The sequence below is a fragment of the Gigantopelta aegis genome, chromosome 3, assembly GCF_016097555.1.
Source record: "Gigantopelta aegis isolate Gae_Host chromosome 3, Gae_host_genome, whole genome shotgun sequence".
Taxonomy (NCBI): domain Eukaryota; kingdom Metazoa; phylum Mollusca; class Gastropoda; order Neomphalida; family Peltospiridae; genus Gigantopelta; species Gigantopelta aegis.
The window spans coordinates 38,211,481-38,236,181 of NC_054701.1; the positions used below are offsets into that span (position 1 = coordinate 38,211,481).

At 32.1% G+C, this 24,701-nt stretch overlaps 1 protein-coding gene across 7 annotated transcripts in view; it reads right to left on the reverse strand.

The window, feature by feature from the left end:
• Nucleotides 1-2,471: 2,471 nt before the first annotated feature.
• LOC121368007 (RILP-like protein 1) overlaps nt 2,472-24,701 on the reverse strand; it is a 44,375-nt gene continuing 22,145 nt past the window's right edge. Inside the window, exons 3-10 of one of the 7 annotated variants that reach the window (XM_041492510.1) lie at nt 22,074-22,192; nt 20,836-21,084; nt 19,757-19,935; nt 18,621-18,638; nt 14,744-14,779; nt 11,646-11,747; nt 5,752-5,806; nt 2,472-3,296 (exon numbers count right to left, since the gene is read on the reverse strand). In XM_041492510.1, the coding sequence (XP_041348444.1) occupies nt 5,758-5,806; nt 11,646-11,747; nt 14,744-14,779; nt 18,621-18,638; nt 19,757-19,935; nt 20,836-21,084; nt 22,074-22,192 (752 nt within the window). In that variant the 3' untranslated portion in view covers nt 2,472-3,296; nt 5,752-5,757. The remainder of the gene's footprint in view (nt 3,297-5,751; nt 5,807-11,645; nt 11,748-14,743; nt 14,780-18,620; nt 18,639-19,756; nt 19,936-20,835; nt 21,085-22,073; nt 22,193-24,701) is intronic. The other 6 variants (XM_041492513.1, XM_041492507.1, XM_041492514.1 and 3 more) reach the window with 6 other exon arrangements.

Genomic DNA, 24,701 nt, shown 5'->3' on the forward strand with positions numbered 1-24,701 from the left:
AGATGTTTTAGTAAAGGCACACAAAGAAAGAAAAATACTGACTTGGTTACTGCTTATACAATTTTTTTCACAGACTGATACAGTGAATGTCAAATGACATTACTATTTTCATATTTTAAGAGAGTTGCATCTTGCTGAATACTATCAGCTGGAATGTTCGTAATAGTCTCCACCAAAATAAAATGTAAAATGTTTATAATTCCAAGAACATTTATTTTAGTTTCCTTCAAAAATATATAACTGAAGTATTATTCCTTCAGTAAAATAACACATCATACATCATAAAATATAACAATTGTCTTATGTTTCATCAATGTTGTCATATACAGTCAATTTTAAAACTGTTAAATATTTGTTAACTCTTTTTATCTGACAATTACAATGATTCTTGTCCTTTTCACCTGGCAAGACAACACCGAGACATTTGAAATGAGACACTTTCGACCAAATTGCTTTCATTTTAATACTGTAACAGCACAAGTTTGCACACATATAAATTATAAATATAATATAACAAGTAGTAATTACAAAATAATGAGTGCAAATAACCAGTGACTTTTATGTAATTCATTATATTTTCAAAACCTAGACTTAACAATGTATAATTAAATTTTTAGTTTCTTTAAAATATATTTTGAAACAAATTATTAGGGTGCAGAAATCAATGTTGAAAACATAATTTTTAAAATTCTGGTAGTGTGCCTTAGGTAGAATTTTTTTTTCTGTGATTACAACCAAAATAAGCTAAAAGATGTGAAGAAGTTTTCCGACAGGAATAACCATGCACATTAATAAATTGTATCAACTAAATCAAAACAAAGCCAGCTGGCCAATGATACAATACAAAAAATTGCTTTTCATTCTATATTCCATATAATTTTAAAAACCATACACAAAGTACAAATGAAAAACTGTGACTTTAGCTTCCAACATAACTGGCATGCAGATGTACCCAACTACTCGACACCCCTCGGCTGTACATATACACTGTTAATACCCCCACTGTACCACACAAAGTCGGAGGGAATATTTATGCAAATTCCTTAAAATTTGTGGGCTTATTCCTTCTTCTGTACTCTGTGTATGGTCAATTATAAACTTGTACATTAGGCATATCTTAACAGTTGTATTCCATTTGTATTGCGCAAATACATAAAAATGTAGTAATTTGACTTACTGCCCACAAACACACATGGCATTCTTTATATAACACAACTAAATGTAAGCACATTTCCATTGTTCATCTGACCAACAAATACATCAACTAATTTTGTCACTTCACATATTAGTGCTGGATATTTTCACCTAAAATAACCCAATATGTTAATGTAAAAAAAAAAGCATCCAGAGTATAATTACTACAATGCATTATACTAATATTTCATTAACTCAAATATTTGACATCAACAATAAACGTGGGAACATAACATTCATCCAGTGTTCTCTTTTTCGTAATGCAGTTTTGGATAGTTGTCTTCTAGCAAACCCTTATCTGATGATCAATCACCATAGCCCTTACAGATGTAGCTTTATCTCTACTATAGTATTTTACATTGTGACATACAATATTTATTAAACTGTGATCTCTTAAAAGTATGTACAAAATATAATTACGTTCAATATTATGCTTAAATATAAACCACATAATTGATAGATCTCCAACCACAACTAACAAATAAATTGCTAATTTTTTTTCATTAAATATGAAAAGTAAACTGGGGTGAAAAGGATTGTGAATATCCCCAATGGTCTGTGAAATTTTTTTTTTTTCTTTCTTCAGAAAAACTCAATTTCAATTATTTTAGGTCTTCACTTCTCCTGTACTTTCACCAACTGCTACTGAAATCAACCCTAGGTTTTGAATTAATATTCACTCCAGTTTAACTTTTAATGCAGATAAAGAACAAACATTTTCAGAAACCTTCAGTTCAAAACAAATTAATCTAAATTGGCCATCACTATACAAAGATATAAAAATAACACCTGTAAAACCTGCATACATATGTAATGTAGAAATCATGACAACCCATTGCAGAATAACTTCCAGAAATCAGTAGTTACACCTGATTTTAAAACGTAGGTCAAAATATCACAATGATGTTACAGGGAACACATTCAAAATAACAATCATAATCACAGATAAAATCTTGGCATATACCGGTAATAAAATTTAAGTTTTTGAGTAATTTTTAAGTAAAACTGTTGGCATGTGCATATCAGTGTTAAAATCATGAATGTGTTAAATCTTCGAAGAGGACCGACTGGATTAATATGGTTGATACCAAAATGAAATTAACCCATACCACTGCATACAGGTACTTTCTTAGAGCACAAACTTAACATTAAAGGTGATATTAATGAATTATTAATTAAATATTACAAACAGAATAATAACGGGGTTCATTGCCTTAAAGACCAAACAAATTCAAAAGCCATTTTCAAAGACTTTTACACAGCAGACAATAGAATGTGATAAAAATACCAAATCAGTTTGTTTATGTTGCTATCCATGACAATTTTTTTTTAGCTTTTTTACATGTATCATGACAGATTAAACCTTGTAACTGGAAAATATCAAATGTATGCAGCTGTAAAAGATAACATCATTGCTTTGGCTGTGATTTGTGAGAATTTAAAGACTTTTATTACAACTCAAATATTTTTTTCAAATTCAGGCTTTCAAGGAATTTAAAGACTGCTACGAACTCTGTATAAGATTCATTAGTTGTTGGTGTAAATTAATGTACTGTTTTCAAAACAAAATATAAATTGCTTTTTGGAGTATTTTGTATTTATTAACAAAAGCAAAAGGTATGTATTTATAAGGTGCACACTTTTTAAATTAGAAAGTTGTGAGCAATTATTCACTTTCCGTAATTTCTCAGGTGATTGGTTAAATCGTACAAGAGACATCACCTTTTAATGTGAATAATGTATAGACGGCCATTATATAAATTCTGGAATGAAGATAACATCTCTCCTAATCTTTGTCAAAATAAGACTAAATTAATACAATAAATATATTTATATATCTTCTTGACATGATCTATATTATATCATATATTATTGTTATAAGACTACGCATGGTATTGGTCCCATGTAAGTATTGATATGCTATACAATGTCGTTTCTTTTTCTCCCACACTGCCACAGAAAATGGAAAAAAAAATACATCCTGTCACAAAGTAAAATCTCTGTGGTTACAATGTCATTGGGCGACTGTTGAACTGCGCTTTCTCTGAGCTGTGTTTTGTCTTTGGGGCTTGGGTGATCCATCTCCAAATAAGAAACTGAAACTGAAATAAAAACAAAACTTTAATATGGTTCAAACATGACTGTATATATTAAATTGGACAAAATGTAATTTTAGATAACTTGCATATACATGTAGCTCATCTAAGTGATGATTTTTTTTTTTTTTGCAATTGCTAAATCAAATAATAAAAAATTAACCACATGGAGTTAATTGTAAATTGGCAAATCAGACATTCTTAATTGGCCAAGTCAGAGTTTTTCACTATCCCAAGGAAAACAACAAAATCTTAACTGGATTTAGTAACTGCAAGTGTACTAAATTAACTGTCCAGGGCCCATATTTTCGAAGCACTACAATATCGAAAAACTGTTGTAGGCTATGATGTCACTATAACAAATGCCATAGTGATGTCATAGCCTTTGACGGTTTTACGATAATGTAGCGCTAAGATAACTTCAAAAATCTGTAGCCAGTATATTTGAAAGACTTAACAGAGCCACTTCATATGCCTCCCACCACTCGTTACACCTGGTTGACATGGAAACCATGCCACATGATCTACTGTTTGGTGAAACTGTTCCAAGTGGTTCAGGAGAAACATCTCAACTACGTGGTCCTCTTTCAGCATTAATTGGTATTTCACTATAAACATTGTTATCCTATACACACTATAGATTCATGTATTTTTCTCATCTAGTCATGTGACATTTATTGCTATGTCCATTATCACACACAACCCAACATTTTCAAGTCTTATTTGGAGAAGAGTTCAATACACATACTTTTTTAAAAAAAACGACACCACCGTGACATTATAATTTTGGTTCCTGCCAGATGGTCACATCTTAAATTTCTACTGATATTAGAACAACCAAAAAACCACTAAAGGTACAGAACTCAAAAATTGCTTTTAATGGCACATAATCATATATATCCGGTACCTTGAATCTTGAATGACCCTAATAAATCTAGATTTACATATTTTATCAATGGTTGTACCAAGCAGCTAATTGTTGAAACTTTTAGTTTTTAAAACAAATATTTTTACTATTACCGAAAAGAATTAAAACCAATTCTGACAAAAAGTTAGTCAAACATACAATGTAGGACATATAACATGTGGGCATGCACACAAGAATATAAATGCAAGTATTTCATGCTCAAATAACAAATTTTACATGCTTTCAATGGAACAATTTGGTTGTTAAAAATGTTTTCTCATTTGTTTTAAACTGTTGTTTCAAACAGCTGAACTTTTCTCTTTTTTTGAGCTTCAAAAGTTGTAAATGTAGATTTACATGTAATTAATTGATTTAATAATGCAAGAACCAGATGCATGTAAAATATTGAATAACATCAAATAGAAGTACACTGGCAGTCAAAACATAACTGAAGAAAAACTGCACATGGCTCTACAGGTTACACAAAAACAATACAAGCCCCACAATGCATCACATTCCGTAAACAAACTGATAATAAACTAGTAGTAGTAGTAAGTTGGCTAACTTAAACAAATAACTCTGCCATCAGAACATGTATCTCAAATAGGAATGACTACAAATGAATTTCCAGAATACTGGACACTTAGGACCATTCCCGCAACCTCCTGGTCACATACATATTTGTAAACAAATATGGTCAACGAGGGTGTAGAATTTAGAAATAAAAAAGCTCATCGAAGTGCAATTTTGTAGTAGGCTGACAACTGAGCAGCAGAAATACTAGACTATCTGCTATAAAGCTGAATTAATGACTGTTCAGTGATTCTGTCAAATTGTAGTTTACTTGAACAAATGCAGATGCAATGGAAATTAATTATGCCCCTTTTTAACTTGTAGTTATCCTGAATTTAGACATCAATATGTATTTATATAAATTTGTTTTGTTTAACGACACCACTAGAGCACACTGATTTATTAATCATCGGCTATTGGATGTCAAACATTTGGTAATTTTGACATAGTCAAAGAGAGGTAACCCACTACATTTTTCCATTAGTAGCAAGGGATCTTTTATATGCACCATCCCACAGACAGGATAGCACATACCACAGTCTCTGATATACCAGTCATGATGTACTGGCTGGCACAAGAAATAACCCAATGGGCCCACCAACGGGGATCGATCCCAAACCGACCGTGCATCATTTCCATATTTTGAAAATTATCTGTAATAATTATTGTAGGACTCATATTGGTCAAACTGATTATACGTCAATAAATTATTATTATTAATTAAATTTCAACATATTTGCCAACCCCCCCCCCCCAAAGAGTAAAAACTCAAATACACAAAGGCAAGAACAGACAAAACTGAAGATGAACAGGAAGTACAATGCATTATGGATGACCTCCCTGGTAAAGCAGCAAGGACACAAAATGCAGCTCTCCTGGGTAAATAAGAAAACTTGAGTCTGACGGAGTGCACTACATTACAAGCAGCACTAGGAAACACCAAGACACCTACATGTACATAGCAACATGAACCTGGCCTACCTAACACTATATATCCAGCTGTGGTAGATTAATGTTATCCAGCAACTGCTGAAAGCTAAAACAGAGAAACAGTCAGTCCAGTTTAGAAAAAAACATGTACACTAAAGACTGGAATTTAAAAAAAATAAAAATATTTTTTACTGACAATATTAACCTTTTTCAGTTCATATAAAATAACATCTCCCGGCCTCCCCCTCCTCCCACAAAAAAATACAAGTAAACAAGTAGTTGTAGAGATGCAGGATAACACTAATAGTGTTTAAGTGTCACTGTACATGGCCAAACCTGGCAGTTGTCTACAAAATTTCCAACTGAAATTAATTAGTACAAAACTGTATTAAAATAAATACTAATAGTTTACAAGAGTCACAATAGGTAGCCAGACCTCGCTGTTTAAGAGGAATTATCACTCTGGTTGTCCATCTCTCACCTGGGACTAATTCAACAAGAGAGTAATGTTTAGCTCCCCTTGGCACGACACATGTGAATTAACCCATGCCCCAAGGGATCAAATATCAGTATAATAATATCTTAAATGGCTCCCTGTAATTCAAGTTAAGGTGGCAAGTTCAAAGTGTTCTCAACTTCAAACAGACCGCTAGCCTAACTACTATCATGCCTGGCATCGGTGAGATTTGTACCAGTAACAGGACCATCTTGTCATCAATTAATATAATTCATATAATTTGCTTTGAACTACATGTACATGTAGTATCAGTATACCACATAGTGTAACTACTGTGTTTGAAACATGTGCAGGGTGAAAGAAAAAACAGCATGTTTAATGGCAATGTTTATGCTGAACCAACTAATAACCGTCAACGATGCTTCCTGTTACATCTGAAATAAGCAGCAAATGCTCATTTTGTTTGATGAATTTTAAAGGTGCGGCATTGTAGTATTTATATGTGATCTATAATTTGAATAAAAGGATATCAAAGGTTGTGGTATGTGCTATCCTGTGTGGGATGGTGCATATAAAAGATCCCTTGCTAGTAATGGAACAATGTAGCAGGTTTCCTCTCTAAGACTATTTCAAAAATACCAAATGTTTGACATCCAATAGACGATGATTAATAAATCAATGTGCCTTAATGATGTCCTGAAACAAAAACAAACTTTAACGTTGAAATGTTATATCCATGAGATTTGGAGGAATGCTTCATGTGAGGTGAGGCGGGACGTAACCCAGTGGTAAAGCGCTTGCTTGAAGCGTGGTTGGTCTGGGATCGATCCCCGTCGGTGGGCCCATTGGGCTATTTCTCATTCCAGCCAGTGCACCATGACTGGTATATCAAAGGCCATGATATGTACCACCCTGTCTGTGGGATGGTGCATATAAAAGATCCCTTGCTGCTAATCGAAAAGAGTAGCCCATGAAGTGGCAATAGTGGGTTTCCTCTCTCAATATCTGTGTGGTCCTTAACCATATGTCTGACACCATATAACCATAAATAAAATTTGTTGAGTGTATCATTAAATAAAACATTTCTTTCTTTCTTGTGAGGCATAGTCAGTCATACAAAAACAGCCAATGGTTTAATGCTTATGCTAGGGTTTAAGCCACATTTGCCAATGGATTTCGAAATGAAATTGCCAAAAAGCAATTCTGAGAAGGCATCATCTGTTTGGTTATTTTTGTACTAATTTGATATATTTTGTCCAATTAAAAAAGTTCTGAAGTTGGCTCCCCATTATAAAACAAATTCTTCAAAGATACTAAGCTGTTTAAACAGTTTATAACCTATATATATTTCAAGAGCAAGTCAAATGAATGCCGAGACTACACTGTGTTAAAATCAGACACATGACTGCAGACATGTATACAGATAATTAATGTTAACAGAACAAGAAATGAAGATGTTAATCAATTAAACTAGACTACACCACCAAAACTGCTAAAATACTGAAATGTATTATGAAATCATACTCAACCGACTATTTTTGACGAGAAAATACTAGACTCCCCCAATTTTTTAAAATAAATTTTGTTTTAAAAACATCATTATAATAAGGTATTTTGTAATATAAAACACAAAACTTAAACTAGTCTGAGTATCAGACACCATGATAGTAATTAAATATACAAGAATTTGATTCTGAATCTATTTGTGTTTTTAGATATATATGACAAAAAAAACCCCACCCTTTGGTCTGGATTTTGAATATATTTATATACATATTCAAGCCTCTGAAAATTGCGAGAACGATCATTTCGCTTGCACGTTGCTTGCACAAATTTAATTTTACATAACATATTTTTTGTTTGCGTGGAATTTGGATCACCATTTACTTGAATATAGTGGGTTATGCAAAAATGAAATGGGTTACCTGGATTTATTTCTGCGTAAAGAAGATTTTCAATTTTCAGAAGCTTGATATTAATTATAACAATGTACTTAACATTAGAATGAATGAATTTTAAACAAAAGCACAAGTGACAAGACCAATAGATTTCACAAAATGTTCAACCAACTATGCGTAGGAAAAACTACTACATGCACAGTCAACCCTCTTTAAAAGTATAGTGCCACAAACCAACCATTAGGCCCCCCCAAAAAAGAGGTGTGTTTCCGATTGCATCCCCCAAAAAATTAGGGTAGGTAGGTAGTTTCCCCCCCCCCCCTTTCTTCCTTAATATGTGTGTACTTATATAACATTATCTATAAATGAGGACACTTGGAGAATACAAGTGCCAAAACTAAAACGTCACCAGCGTTGGCAATTATTGACGCCATGCTTATAGACGTTAAATAGACTGCCTCCCGAGTTATTCCACGAGACTATCAAGGTTTTTAGTTTTTTTGTTTTTTGTTTTTTATTATTATTTATCATCATTATCATTATCGTTATTGTTGTTGTCGTTGTTGTAGTGGTAGTAGTAGTAGTATTGATATGCACTGTTTGTGTATTTCCTTAAATTAATGGGACATTTTTATTAATTTTGTTGTTCTTAATTTAAATACTTTATGCAAACTCTATTACAAAAGCTTTTCCATAATTTCTCGATATTTTTCGGAAGGGAATTACATGTGCAAAATGTATCGTATAATAGTACGTAAACAATGTGCAAGGAAGGAAATACTCTTGTTTGGTGATGTTATCCTCTTTTATTTTTACTTCTTTTTTTTATTTTTTTTTATTTTTTTTTGTTTTCATTAGTTTTTTTCAGTTTAAGAGAAAAAAAAATTAGGGTCGGGGGGGGGTAAAACTAGGGACGGTCGGTCGACCGGAAACACACCTATTTTTTTGTTTTTGCCTTAGTGTATTCTCAGTTAAGGCTACCTAGCCATAATAGTTATACACTGAAATATTACTGATTTCCAATGGGATATAATTAATATGTAGTTGATTATGGTATTTTTCAGAACAAATGAAAGCAGCGGTTTTAAAGTTGCATCATGAACAAAAATATTTATTAATTTTTCTTGTTAAATAAATTGAGTATAGATCATATCCTAAATTATATGCACACAAATAATTACCAGTATACTCAAATAATTTCATTTAGTACTAGTTATACATTTATACTGCTGCAAAATATAAGTGACCAACAGGTTAAACTATGACATCACACTTAAGAAATTTGTATTTCATCTTAATATTTACAAAGAAGTTCTCAAGGAAATCACTGTATGCACAAAATGGTCTGGAAATGATTAATTTATTGTTATTTGTCAAAAATACATGTTATAATAATGAAATATGACACTTGCAACTTTAAGAATGCACCTTTAAATTTAAATTTAAATACTGTCAGACAACACTTTTTTGGCCCAATTAGTGGATCAATTCCACCATGACTCAATGCCTTTAAAATACAAATATTCAGGTTGAAGCCATTTGAGTAGTTTTTTAATAATTCAATAACAAAATGTCAGAGATGTTTTCTTTCTGAAAATAATGATAACTGATATGTTTGTTTGTTTCTTTGTTTGATCAGTTCCAAATTGAAATTCAGTACCAAATTTGTAGATGCTATAGTCAATAACTATCTACATACAAAAGTTATAAAAATGTATGTTTTCCAAACACATCATACATTTAATGACAACCCAACTACATCATTAGCTACCCGGGGCTCTTAAATATGGTATTTATGACACTTGGCTAGTAGAAATATTTGCTTAATGACATTGTTTAATTAAAAGTTATTAGATGTTAAAAGTGATAAGAAAGACACATGGTCACCACCACATTCATAGCTATTTATTTTTAAACAGCAAGCAACAGTACTCTTTTTACCTGCATTTTTCTACCAACAGAATGAATATTAAATGAATGAATGTTTAATGACACCCTAGCACAAAAATTACATTGGCTATTGAGCGTCAAACAAAGGTAGGTATATGGATGAATTCATATTTTATGGGTAGGATATACCACATAACCTTTTAGCACCAATTTTTTTTCTATGTTTTTAAACACTAAGGCATTTTGTTTTACTATAAGAGCTGTCTTTTATAACTGAAATCATACTATACATAGATTTTATTGTTTAGATTATTCATATCTGTACTTTTGAAGTGTTTTTGGTCATCCTGGCGTTTTTAATATCTAAAAATGCATATCTCATATTTTTAAAAACGCATGTGCGTCTGAGAAGTAACAGTTCTGGAGTCGAGTTTTAGTCTATTTTTAGAGGGTATTTTACTATTTCAAAGTCACAAACTCATGGTTCACTCAATTGTAACTTTATCCAAATGTGTTACAGGTTTGTAGATTAACTAAACTGAGTGTTAATTTTCACGGGTTGACTAGAGTCTGTCCCTTTAATGGGAACAACTCCTTCATGTGTATCTCTGAATCAGGACTCCTGTGATATTTTTTTCATTTATGTTTTGTTTGTTTGGCTAATGAAGTGAAGAGGGTTGACTGTAGTACCAGCCTCCACAACAAAAGTGCATGCAAACTGTCAACACATTTCTCAGCAAAATATATCTCATTATTTTTGTTTATGCCAAATTGACACTTTAACCTGTAGAAACCATGTACATTTTATACAATGAACTTTGCAAAACCATTTAATAAATTAATCATCGCAATTATGACAATAATTGGAAGAAGAAAGCCAAATAATGTTTTGAAAGATTGCCATTTTACCAAATCAGTCTAGCTTGCATAATAATATATATAACTTTTTTTCCACTGTATATTCAAAACATTTTTTTTTTTTTTAAGGAATAATTTTTTTTTTTTTTTCAACATGCACTGAGATGAGCATTCATCAGTGTCACCATAATCTGTGTTTTACTGATCAATGATTTTAAATTTGTGAGAAACGTAACTGATCTAAAAAATATAACGAAGAGCTAAATGCAAATACTCAGTTATTGCCAGCCAATAGGTTACACACCTTCCTATCTTTGATAAGGCAAGACAAACACACTAAGTTAGTTGAGAACTATTGCCTTTTTCAAGTTTGAAGTATAAAGAAAGTGAGTGGAAAAAGGATGAAATGTTAATCACAGTTGGAAAAAAAAAACTACCAATAAAGGATACCTCAGTTCAATGGACACAATTCAGTCCATAGACTACAAATCACATCTAGACTTTATTGCACATTTACTTTAAAAAAGCAGGATTTACAGTAAGTGTACAAGTAAATAAATACAACGAACAACATCAACAGTAACAAAAGAAGATTAGTAAATCCCATTGTCAGACTGACCAACCACAATTATTAGTAACAAAAATTAATTACTGTGTCGAGATGACTCCAACATTTATATAATTATCAATATAAAAATCTATGGGGCAATAAAGCAATAAACCTATAAAGAATTAACGCATGTAAGAAAGATTATGTAAGACTAGTCAAATGTTAAACAGCTTATAGGTGTAGTTCATGTATAAGTTTTAGCTAATTTAAATACCGTTGCATAAATACTCACAATTTTCTTACGCCTCCCTCTTTTCGACCAGATAGTTTTTCATCTGGTTCACGGTTAATTGGTCCGAAAACAAGCACTTCCTCACCTCGGTAGGATGACATTCTGCAAGATACAGAGATATCATATCGACATATAATAATCGTCACTGAAAGTAATCTTCAACTATGAAATGATGAGATGCAATGAATAACTGAAGTAAACTAGCATTCATAATTCTACATTATAAAATACAGTTACATGGCAGAAGTATTCACTACACATCATGGATGTTTATAATTTAGCATTAATTAATGTGCACTGAAGCATACCTGTGACTGAATACTGTAGTAAGAACATTTAATCACCAAATACAGTGACATTTTTGTCTTTAATTTCAACACACATTCAAGTCACTAAGCGTAAAAAATATTTACTCAGTCCAGCTAGATTTTAAATAGCATAAACAAAAGGAAAAGACTGTTTGTCCAACAACTTTTAGCACATGTTAAATATGGTGTCTAACTTAATGTTGGTACAGATTGAGAGCAAACACCCACCGACAACACAAACTATGGTACTCCTACCATATGCATGTAGTAGAAAAGGAACTTTTATATAGAGAATTACTAGTTAATGATTTAGGATATCTGCTTTATCCTGTGAAAGTATAAGAATGTGAAATTCTCTATTTGGCATGAACAGGATAAAACTGATATCCTACATCATTAACTGTTTATTACATTATCTTTATCCTGTAATTCATAAAAAATTGAGAGAGAAAAATTATTCCTGTTTATTTCAGTTAAAAGTACTTTGTATGATTACCTAAGCCAAGTGAATAGTTTTGTGATATATCTGTGGGTGTGACGTCTATGGATATGTGATGTCAATAGCGTTGATTGATTTCCTTTAATCAGCAACCATAATGAGCCAATAGAAAGAGTGGTAGCAGGATAAATGTACTTTACAGCAAGGACGTACATATCACAGCCATTCACATACCAGTCATAGGATGTTGGTTGAGATTGGAAAAACATGATAGTTCTACAGAGGGGAATCAATTATACAACCCATTACACATCAAGTGAGTATTCATTTTACAACAAATATTAAAGAAATGTGTCCAAAGAAAATAATTTCTTAAGACAGTTGTTTGCAGAAAGGTTACTGTAACAGTTAAGGACAGGGTTAGTAAAAGCACAAAATGCATGGTTAGTGAAGCTATGCTTGGAATAAATAAATAAGTAAATAGTAATGTTAAAATGAATTTGTTTACCTGGTAATATTAAACTCATGTGCAAGTGTAACACATGATAATAATATGCAAGAAACGGTGCAGTATAAATTGTTGCTGTATATATATATATATATATATATATATGATGCAATATATATGATTACTTGTACTTAGTATATTTTAATATTTTATAACTCTCCTATATGAAATATAGTGAACCATTAAACTTAGTATAATATAATAAATGTTAACTTTTGATACAAGCTCAAACATTTGATTAAAAATGTTCACCTTTTGTTATTTATTAACTTGTACCAGAACTGCAAATAGTGGTGACAGTTATATTGTCAGATACACTTAGCCAATACATCTGATTTTTAATTACTTATAATAGCAAAAACTACTTAGAAGCTTTCAATGAAAATGTCCTTACATACCCCTAAACAACACTGCATAATGCGATAAGGAAGTTTGGTTCAGTGAGAGGTGGAGTGAAAACAGTGTGTGGCTATACAGATTATTGCCTATTTTTGTCAATGGGAAAAACGACCTAAATGTAGTACAATTAATACTAGTATTATTATTTCTGCTGTGTATGTTTTTGTATGTTGCCAAAGTGCATCATATGTGCACAGATTATATCCATATTTCCATCATACAGGTAGATATATGAGTGTAATATCTACATTTAAGAATCAGTAAAGTCATTATCGAAAGTTACAGCTCTGGCAATTATTAATGTGTAACAATAAACAGTAACACTTTGTTAAATAACAGAGGACATTTTGGTTTTCTAAATTTTAATTAGTAACAGTTCTCTGCTATATAATGATAGTGAAACGTCTCTGAACCGGACATCCATGGGACCAAGAATTTTATCCGGTTATGAGGTGTCCGGTTTTAGAATGTGTCTGGTTTTCAGGAGTTTGCATTGATACAAAACCTTTTGTTGTACTCTGTCATTTGTTTCCGCTTGTGTCCTATTCACATACATGTATGAATCCAACAGTTAATAATCCGACAAAGAACCTTTGACTTAAGATATTTTAAAATTTGCTTATATACTTTTAAAAACTTTTAATGATTTTAAGTTTATCATCGAGCAATAGTTCATATGGCAAAGTGTAGCTGGATGTTCCATATTAAAAATCAATATGGGAATGACACGCTAATGTCATCTTTTCGACACCGAAATGCCATATAACCATCAATAAAATGTGTTGAGTGCATCATTAAATAAAACATTTCCTTCCGAAACGCCAACATTACTTTTGCCTACACTTTATTTGGCTAAATAAGAGTTTTAAAACAAAATCAAATTCAAACAATAGGAAAACAGTTGATTAAATTCATTGTTGTTTTATCGATCCTTGAAGCAAACTATAAATATGTTTGTTATGGATAACAAAGCTATCACTTGATCTTTATCCGTAATTGTTTAATTGTTATTTGCAAACTGTACCCAGTCATATGTAATGGTGATTACACATCTAATGAGCATGTGTATATTGCACCAGCTATGTTTGCAGTCAGGTAATCCATCCAAAGACGGTGATATGACAATAAGCGAAACAATTAGTGGTGCCATAATGATTGACAACGTCTGATCGTCCGGTTTTTAGAGGGACAAACTGCACTAAATAAAGAGTTTGGGACTTAATTATTTGTCTGGTGTTCAGTTTAGAGAGGTTTCCAGTTTAGAGAGGTAAACTTTAATGTTAAAAGAGACAGAAATCACGGGACTTTGGAAATAGTCCAGTTATAAAAGAGAATTCCAGTTTAGAGAGGGTCTGGTCTTGAGGGGTTTCACTGTATTACAAAACGAGAATTATTTCTACAACAGAGTACAAAAAAGCCAAGTCCTAGCAAACACAACACTTACTCATCATTTGGGTCAAGCGGTTCGGCCCCTTCCTCGCTTTAGGAGAAAAATAAACATTAATGAGAAGCCATGCCTATATCAAGCAAGGATTATTATGCATAACAATGGAACACATGTTAAGCTTTAAGACCTGCCTGATGTACACAAAGTACTAAAATATTAAAAGGTTAACATTAAAAACAATTATTCACAATGAAGTATGTTATAAAATAAAAATGACTTGTATTTAAATATTAACAAACTATACTTCAATCAAATTATTATAAAAATTATTAATACATGTATACATATGAGTTCTTATCATTATACATTTCAATAAATGAATGAATGAATAAATGAATGAAATATTTCTCAATGAACCCTCACCATGTTTTAGACAACTGCTCTTTAGTGTCTTGACCTGGCTACTGTGACATTTTGTTTTAGTGAATGAAAGAGGAAACTTGCTACTGCCACAGCAGCATGTTATTTTTATTTTTAATGCACATGTCATGGCCTTTTATATACCAGATGCAGGGCACTGGTTTCGAGTCAGTTTCTTTAAATTTTAAAAATTAATATTTGGTGGAAGGGAAATTAACAACATGTTATTTCAATTTGTTTTAATTTTTATATCCAAATAAGGAGTAAGCATGCTGCCTAGGCACACCCCTTAGCTATTTATATGTCTGGTTACAGTTACTGATCAGTAAGTTAAAGTTTGTTTTTGAGCACACTGATTTATTAATGTTAGATGTTAAACATTTGGTAATCTTGACATTTAGTCTTAGAGAGGAAACCCACTACATTTTTCCATTAATAGCAAGGGATCTGTTATATGCAAGATAGCACATACCACTGCCTTTGATATACCAGTCGTGGTGCATTGGCTGGAATGAGAAATAGCCCGACGGGCCCACCGACAGGGATCGATCCCAGACAGGACTGAATCAAGCGAATGCTAGCTTTACGATTGGGCTACGTCCTGTCCCTGATCAGTAAGAGACAGGTTGATGCAGTGGTCTTACATTGTGCTTTCGATCACGTTGAAACTAACAGTGGTATTGAGTTACAAACCCAGAGCTTAAATATACCAGCCTTGATGATGAAACAAAGTTGATAATAGTTAAAGCACATTATCTAAAAAAAAATTGGGGGGGGGTCACATTTTTATTTAAAGGAGAATTAAAAAAATTCATGCAAACATGATTATCTATATTTACAAAAACATAATAACAACAATGTACAACATCTTAATTTGAGAGTTTTAATAAATGTACTACCAGGTAATAACTAATATTTTGTCTAAATTGTGTCTTTCAAAACACAAACATAGTTACATGTATCTAAAAAGCAGCTACATATTACAGATATAAAGTGAAAACAGATGGTGCATTACCGGTAGTTGAAAATATAGATAAGCCATTTACATGTATCAGGACATCAGGCAGGGCTTAACACTTGACTAAAAAAATCAGCACTATTTATAACATCAGGGCCCGTGCTTATAAAAATTAAAGTCTAGACTTTAACATAATGCTGTTTGAATGGCGTTGCCATGACGTTAAAGTCTGGACTTTATTAAAGTTTAGACCTTTAAGGTTTATAAGCACGGGGCCAGACATGCAAACTGAACAATATTCATTGACACTGGTATCAACAAACCATCGGATGACACTTCCTAACTCTCAAAACACAAACTGACAGTAACTTACCTCCGACATATACGTATGTGTATTTAACAGACAAGAAATAACCAACATTTTCTACAAACATGCAACACAACCTTGAAAAGTTTTAAAATGACATTGTTAAACTAGTCCTGAGATTGTTGGGAAAAACAATCACATGATTATAGACCAATGAATGGACAAGTGTACCATAACAGTGATTTATTAAATTTCAAATTTGTTTTCATGAAAACTCTATTGAAATAGGTAAATTTTTCATACTAAAAACAGATCAGATCTATTATTATATTTCTTACAGATAGATCTATTATCAGATTTGATTAGTAAGGTGGTCTGGAAAGACAGATGAGTACTTGACAAAGGTGTCCACTTGAGCAGGTTTTAACCATCATTAGCATATGTTGTATTACAGAGTGAAATACTTTTCAAGGCTGTATGGACTAAGTGCTAATAAACTTCCTACATTACTTACAACATCAACATGTAATGACAATTACATAAATAATATTTATATAATCATCACAAAAAAAACCCCAGTGATATACATTTGCCTATGCAATAAAAGTTACACACATGACCTATAGTGAAATTACATACACATCAAAAATAAAACGTTCCAAAAAGAATAATTTACCATTCAATTTTTTTTTTTTAAATCCCAAAAACCTATCACAAATAAAATAAAAAGCATGCTTATAAAAGCAAAGTGATGTGGAAAGTTGAGTTAACTGGCATAATTTTAATTTAGAAAGGTGATACAATAGCCACATGTTAAATACCAAATAGCAATACTTTAAAATATGCTATGCCAAATATTCCCTTTCTTTCCAAATCAAATTAAACTATTATCATGTTCCAAATCATATCTCGGTACAAAAAAGTCTAGAAGATGTTTCCCAAACCACTATCGAAAGAGTGACAATACAAAGTGTTCACGAAAGGCGAGCTTATCCTGCATCTAGCTTGAATACAGTACAGCAGGGATTTTTTTTTATACATGTATGTAGAATTTTTTGATGGGAGTGAGAAAATTAGTGCCAGTAAATCATACTTGGGATATTTTTTTTATGTCACTGAATGATGCAGTACACCCATTGTTACATCAATTTATTAGAACAGACGTAATTAAATAAATATATATTGGGAATTTTTAGCATAGAAATTGGGAATTTTTAGGAAATGTTTTCTTTAAGGACACACTCAACATATTTTATTTACGGTTATATGGTGTCAGACATATGGTTAAGGACCACATAGATATGAGAGAGGAAACATGCTGTCACCACTTCATAGGCTACTTTTTTCGATTAGCAGCAAGGGATCTTTTATATGTGCCATCCCACAGACAGGATAGTACATACCACGGCCTTTGTTAAACCAGTTTTGGAGCACTGGCTAGAGGGAATTTTTACTTCCATTTTCTTTTAGGATATGCCTACATGTATGTTCGGAGCCACAGAAAGCCTGGCTAAATCCCTAATACAATCTTTCAGCCTCTCCCATGACAATATATTGGAGTAGTGAAATGCAACCTTCTCCAAAAGACAACAAAAAAACTCCTTAAACCACTTTGAAATGTTAAATGGATGAAAATTTAAAAGCAAAATTTTAATGTCCATTTAATAATCAAATAATCAAATATATTTCTTTATTACAAAATATTTATTATGGTTATGTAGAAATTGTGTGTGGTAGAAATGGGACTTTTAAAAGAAAAATGTTTACAACATTTAAAAATTATATAATTAATTTTAATGTTTATATACCGTTGTGTTTGGAAAAAATTGAACTTTTAGAAGAAACAAATTACAATATTTAGAAATTATATATTAATTCATTTTAATGTTTATATACAGTATTTTGTTAAATTGGACAATCTGAAAAGTATTAATAAAGAAATTGTAATGTCTGACAAGTACAAAAGCAAACTATACCTTGAATTATTTTTAACTTAACAGAACTTCATCCAGTACAAAAAAACAGATCACTGAGTGGGTGATTGGAATGATGTACGAAGGAGATAGTCAAATACTACAACTGTTTCTCTTCCACAAAACCATGCAACCATATGATAAAGTAATCATGCAATTACACGAACACGGATATACATACCTCAACAAAATAAAAGAAAAGGAACAAATAAATACACACAACCTGACAAGAATACACAAGAGTCTATGGCAAAATACCAGTCATTCAGTACTTACGGCGGTTTTGAGACAATTCTGAGAGCATAGAAAAAGAGGTTTCTTAATAATAGACAGATTTTACGCACAATTGATTCCCATAATTGATTCATGTATTTTGTGTTCATTAACCTCATAACTAAATTTAATAAGTATGGAGTTGTGACACCCCAAATGATATGACAAATGATAAATTTGGTTTTACAGTCATTAAAGGGACATTCCTGAGTTTGCTGCATTGTAAGATGTTTCTAACTAATAAAATATTTTTACGATTAAAATTACAAATTAAATATATTTTCTTGTTTAGAATATCAGTGTCTGTATATTCAATGTGTTTCAGGTCGTCTTAATATTTGTAAGAAGCCCAAACTGGATTTTGTATGTATGAATTTTTTTTTTTTTAAACAAATACAATGAAATTTAACCTAATACAAATATTAGAACGATCAGAAACATGTTTAATATACAGCCACTAATATTTTATGCAGAAATATATTTGATATGTAATTACAGTCGTTAAAAAGTCTCTATTAGTTGAAAACATCTTAAAAATTGCAGAAAACTCATGGAGTAGCCTCCCTTTAGTAGCTATGGTAATCTCATATGACTTTTTAACAGATCAGATTTTAATAACAAAAACCGCTTACATACAATAGTAATCAGGCTGTGAATATAACACGATTCTGTGCTTCCACGAATGCAGAATCCCAAAATATCTATATTAAATTAAATTTATGAATCTGGCAGAATTGTTTTTTTTAATTAAAAAAATTCAATGCCTGGTAACCAAAATACAAGTACAGTCGAATCTCGTTAGGTTGAACTCGGAAGGGTCAAATACACTGCAACGCTTGAACCACAGTCCAGAGTTACACTTGCACGTTGTTGACCGAATGGTTAGATCGAACTACCCGATGGGCCGAACACTTTCTCGAGCACCAACAGGGTTCAAGCCAACGAGATTCAACTGTATTTAAGGATCAATAAACTGGCTGAAATTGTAATATTAATCATTGTGAAACTGCTCATTGGGGTTCAGTAAAATTTAATTAATTTAATTATCTGAATAAGATAATTATGCATTTTAAAAGGAACGGCTAACACCTACTAATCGTGATCTACAACGTAACACATTACTGTCATGTAACACGTACTTTGGTTTGTATGTATTTAACTCCTCCTCAACTTCTATGAGTTTTGTCTTCAGTTCGTTTCGTTCCAGGAGAACCTGCCGCAATTCTTGCATCGTAAAGCGGGGTCGGTCGGGGTCAGCTAAATCAATTATCATTTTGCCCTCCAGATGAAGTCTTTGATTCATATCAGTAAAATCAACCTACATGAATATAATAGAAAACAAGCATTCTGGGAGTGCTGCTAAGATAATTCATGTCCCCTACCGGGCCCAACATATTTTCTTATCTTCAAAATTCAAGGCCATAACTCTGTTAAACAATTAGTAAATCACCATGAAAGTCAAAGTTGATCCATAACAGTACATGATAAAGCTATATACAAAATTTCAGCTCAATATCTTGAGGCATTATGAAAACAAAGTCCAGAAAACAATGTTTTTAATTGCTCCAAAGTTCAAGGGACATAACTCTGTCAAACATGGGTAAATCACCATGAAAGTCAAACTTGATCTGTAATAGTACATGATAAAGCTATATCCACATTTTCAGCTTAATATCTTGAGTCATTGTGAAAAAATCTATATGGGACAGACAGACAAATGGACGTAGATGAAATCTAGAGTTGGACCAGCAGGGCACTAACAAAACCTATTTTAATGCATGTTGTCAGGCCAATCTGTTTTAACTAATTCATTATATTTTCTCAGGAAGAACTAATTTTACTGTTTGTAATGAAATGTATATTTCAAAAACCAAATACAGCAGTTATAAAATAATGTATATTTATGTATAATATAATGAGCTATAGATAGCATAAACTGTAATTATGCTAACAAGGTGTAACAAATTATGATTACTTTCCACAAACATCATATCTGATTATTACCATTAGTTTCCTAACTCAGTTGAGTCTCATAATCTTAAAATAAATCATTTTCGAAATCCAAATTTAAAAAATAAATAAAAATGAAAATCATTCTGAAAATGTGTTTTCATTTTCTTGGATTGTTTATAAATGAATTAGTGTGGAGTTTAAAGGCAAATCTCTCAATCGGTTAAAACCAAAATTCAGACATATTATATTATAATTAAATTTTAACCTCATCTTCATCATCTCCTTTTGATTGGGATCGTTTTCTGCGGACCTCTTGAGCCAGTTTCTCGGCATCATAGTTCTCCTGCTGCGTCAACATTTCCTTTATGCGGACAACCTGTATGTCCTTTTCTTTCAGTTGAACCTCTATGTCTGCCCGCTCTTCAATCAGAGCTTTTGCCTGTTTCTTATGTATATTGTTTTTCCGTCGCAGCTCCGCATTTACTTTTGCAATTCTATCTAATTGTTCTGAAAGCTATAACAAAAATGTAACACAGTTTTAAATATCTATACAATACTTAGTGCAAAAATGCTTCAAATTAATTGCCAAAACATTTGTTTTAAGTTTTTCATTACGGAGAAATTCAAAAAAAGATTCGTTCTTTAAGATATATCATGAATCTTAAGACAGGGTTTCCCCCATACCCAATACATGTAGTTAGCTTTTTGTATTCATAGTGGAGTTTGTGGATTTTTCATTGTTAGACAAGCAATATTCACTGTTTTATTACAATAAATCATAGTCACTAGTCCAATATTTTGGAGGACCTTCTCAAATATATATCAAACCATCTGGGTAATGACTGCTAGCCAAGACCCAATTTAATTGTGTTTCAAGTTGTCTTGACCCTGTATGAGTTGTGTGATAGGGAGGAGATAGGAAATGTCTGTACTTTTGAGATTAATCAAATTGACACTCCAACAGATATAAATAGTTGGGTTCGGGTTTTTTTTATTCACTTAAGAAAAAGGAATCAAAACAGGACACAGATGTTTGCAGTATAAAGTAATCAGTGTCTTGAATTAAGTCATCTCATTTGAAGTGCACCAACACTCAGGTGATTCATTTTGTTTATTTCTTTGCTGGCTTCTGTAATGATTTCTTTCAAACCTTCGACAAAATAGCTGAAAACATTGATAAAAAAACCTAATCTATTTTCGTGGAAGAAGCCATTTTCACTGGAAGGAAGAAATGTGAAACACATAATCAATTTGAGTGGCTCTAATGACATAAAGAAGTGTTTCTAACAGATTAACTGCCTTTAAATTTACACAGGATCTATAATATACTGATTTAATTTTTTTAAATAAAAAAATCAGTAAATTTACAGCGTCACCAACCTCAACATTGTTAAGCGTATCTGAGGACAGAAAAAAAGAGAGTACTTTTACCATTATGACCTGATATAAGTGTGAATTCAAAATAAATTGAAAGAATGAAAAATTTAAAAATATATATTTTACAGCATCACAGTCTGCGGTCTTCTGTTTCATTTCTCTCTTCACGGTTCTGAGATCATTGCGCTGTTTGTCAACAGTCTCCTTCAGCTTGGTGAGAACCCGTATTTCTTCTTGTTCTGTTCCTGAAAACATAATAATACAAGATAATAAAAACAATACATTTCAAAGGTCTCGTGTAATGGATTAGAGAGAACTACCGGCCTCAGTGGTGTCGTGGTTAAGCCATCGGACATAAGGCTGGTAGATACAGGGTTTGCAGCTGGGTCCCATGCAGACCGAGTTTTAATGACTCAATGGGTAGGTGTAAGGCCACTACACCCTCTTCTCTCTCACTAACCACTAACAATTAACAACTAACCAACTGTCCTAAACAGACGGCCCAGATAGCTGAGGTGTGTGCCCAGGACAGTGTGCTTGAACCTTAATTGGATATGAGCATGAAAATAAGTTGAAATGAAATTAAATGAAATAGAGAGAGAACTGCATGGTCACCAGTTTCAGTGCCCAAATCCTATGTGTAAATTCTGATATACATTGTACATCTAAATTAGTCAATGATAAAAAAAAGAAAGAAGTGTTTTATTTAACGACGCACTCAACACATTTTATTTATGGTTATATGGCGACAGACATATGGTTCAGGACCACACAGATTTTGAAAGGAAACCCGCTGTCACCACTACATGGGCTACTCTTCCGATTGGCAGCAAGGGATCTTTTATTTGCGCTTCCCACAGGCAGGATAGCACAAACCATGGCCTTTGTTGAACCAGTTATGGATCACTGGTCGGTGCAAGTGGTTTACACCTACCCATTGAGCCTTGCGGAGCACTCACTCAGGGTTTGGAGTCGGTATCTGGATTAAAAATCCCATGCCTCGACTGGGATCCGAACCCAGTACCTACCAGCCTGTAGACCGATGGCCTGCCACGACGCCACCGAGGCCGGTATAGTAGTCAATGATAAAGACTTTTTTGTTTGATAAAGAAATAATGTACAATGTCTTCTCCATTTATTCAAACATTCATTAATTCCTAAACAAATATTGCACATTAATTTGTTTTTCTCTCACAAATGAACATGGTAGAGGTTAAACAAAGAACTAAAATGTAAAAAAATAGTGAAGGCCCTGTGCTAATAAAAGTTTAAAATTCTAGACTGAAAGCGTAGACATGGCCACATGAACAGCATGTCGAAGTTAAAAGTCTGTATAATTTGCTAAAATCTTGAGTTTAGACTTTTAAAGTTTCACAAAGCACAGTCCTAGGACAACTTCCTAAAAGCTGGATGATTTCTAACATGTTTTCCAAAAGTGTGACATATATTTCTACCCTTACACCTGAGACTACACAGGACTCGAAATAGGAAGTAAAATATGACCTGCTGTTACTTTTTATAAATAGCAGGCCAAAAGAAATATGTCCTGTTAAGAAATAAATTTGGCCTGCACGAAATAAGACAGAACAGGGTGAGGGGAGGGTTTGGGACACTGTGTGGAACATTAGAAACTCCAAGCATACAAAAATATCAAACAACTACAAACTTTTTACAATATGCTTCATTAATAAATGCTGTTAAATATTTTATATATAACTCACACGACCTAACCGACGACACCTTTATTATGTTAAAACATCCAATTTTCCTTTTTAAACTAAATATTTTGTTAAAAGATAAACGTGGCTGCAAATATATGTACAATATACTAAACACCCAAACAGTAACTCCAAAAGCACAAATAAAGTATGCCAATGAAGGGTTTGTATGTGATCTACAGGAAAGGGAAATGTATTATGTTATACCTTTTCATAACATAAAAGATACAACTTTATCCTGGTTTCAATATAGAATTTTACATAGAATCCTGGCAACTAATAATTTTTTACACACGATCCATTATATAAATTCTAATATTTGCAACTTTTTTAATAATTATCTAGAAACCTTGCAACATCTATTTTCAAATGTGATAAGGTTCATAATATATGGAAAAATGTAAAAGCATGGATACTATCTAAAACAGGAATTGAAATTAATTTCAGCAAAGATATTGTTTTATTTGGTATGATTAATAACAAAAACAGTTATTTTGTAAATTGGTTAACAATTAACGTCAAATATTATATTTATAGTATGAAAGTACAGAATTTTTTTTTACATTTCAATAGCGTTAAAGACATATTACAAATAAAATTTGATCTAGAAAAATATACTTTTTAAAAATTGTATCTATGAATTATTTATTAACCTTTTTAATTACAGTATTTATAATAAATATTAATGAGTGAATTTTTTAAATATATATATATAAACACAGCTTGCTTGGAAATACAAATACAGTACAAATTATATTCCTTTTAGCTAGATTCGTCCATTCCTCTTTCCTTTTTCTTTTAATCCTTACTCCTTTTGCTTTCTTTCCTTCTTCTTTTCCTCATTTTCATGTTGAACTCAGAGCATTTAACTTCCCATATGATAGATATTCAACAATACTGTATTATGTTAATAATATATATATCAAGATATTATTATTACTCTTTCCATATAATGTATATGTGATGATATTTTGACATTGTAAGGTCATGATCTCAAGGCACCCCAACCTTGGCATGGCCATATTGCTCTGGGGAC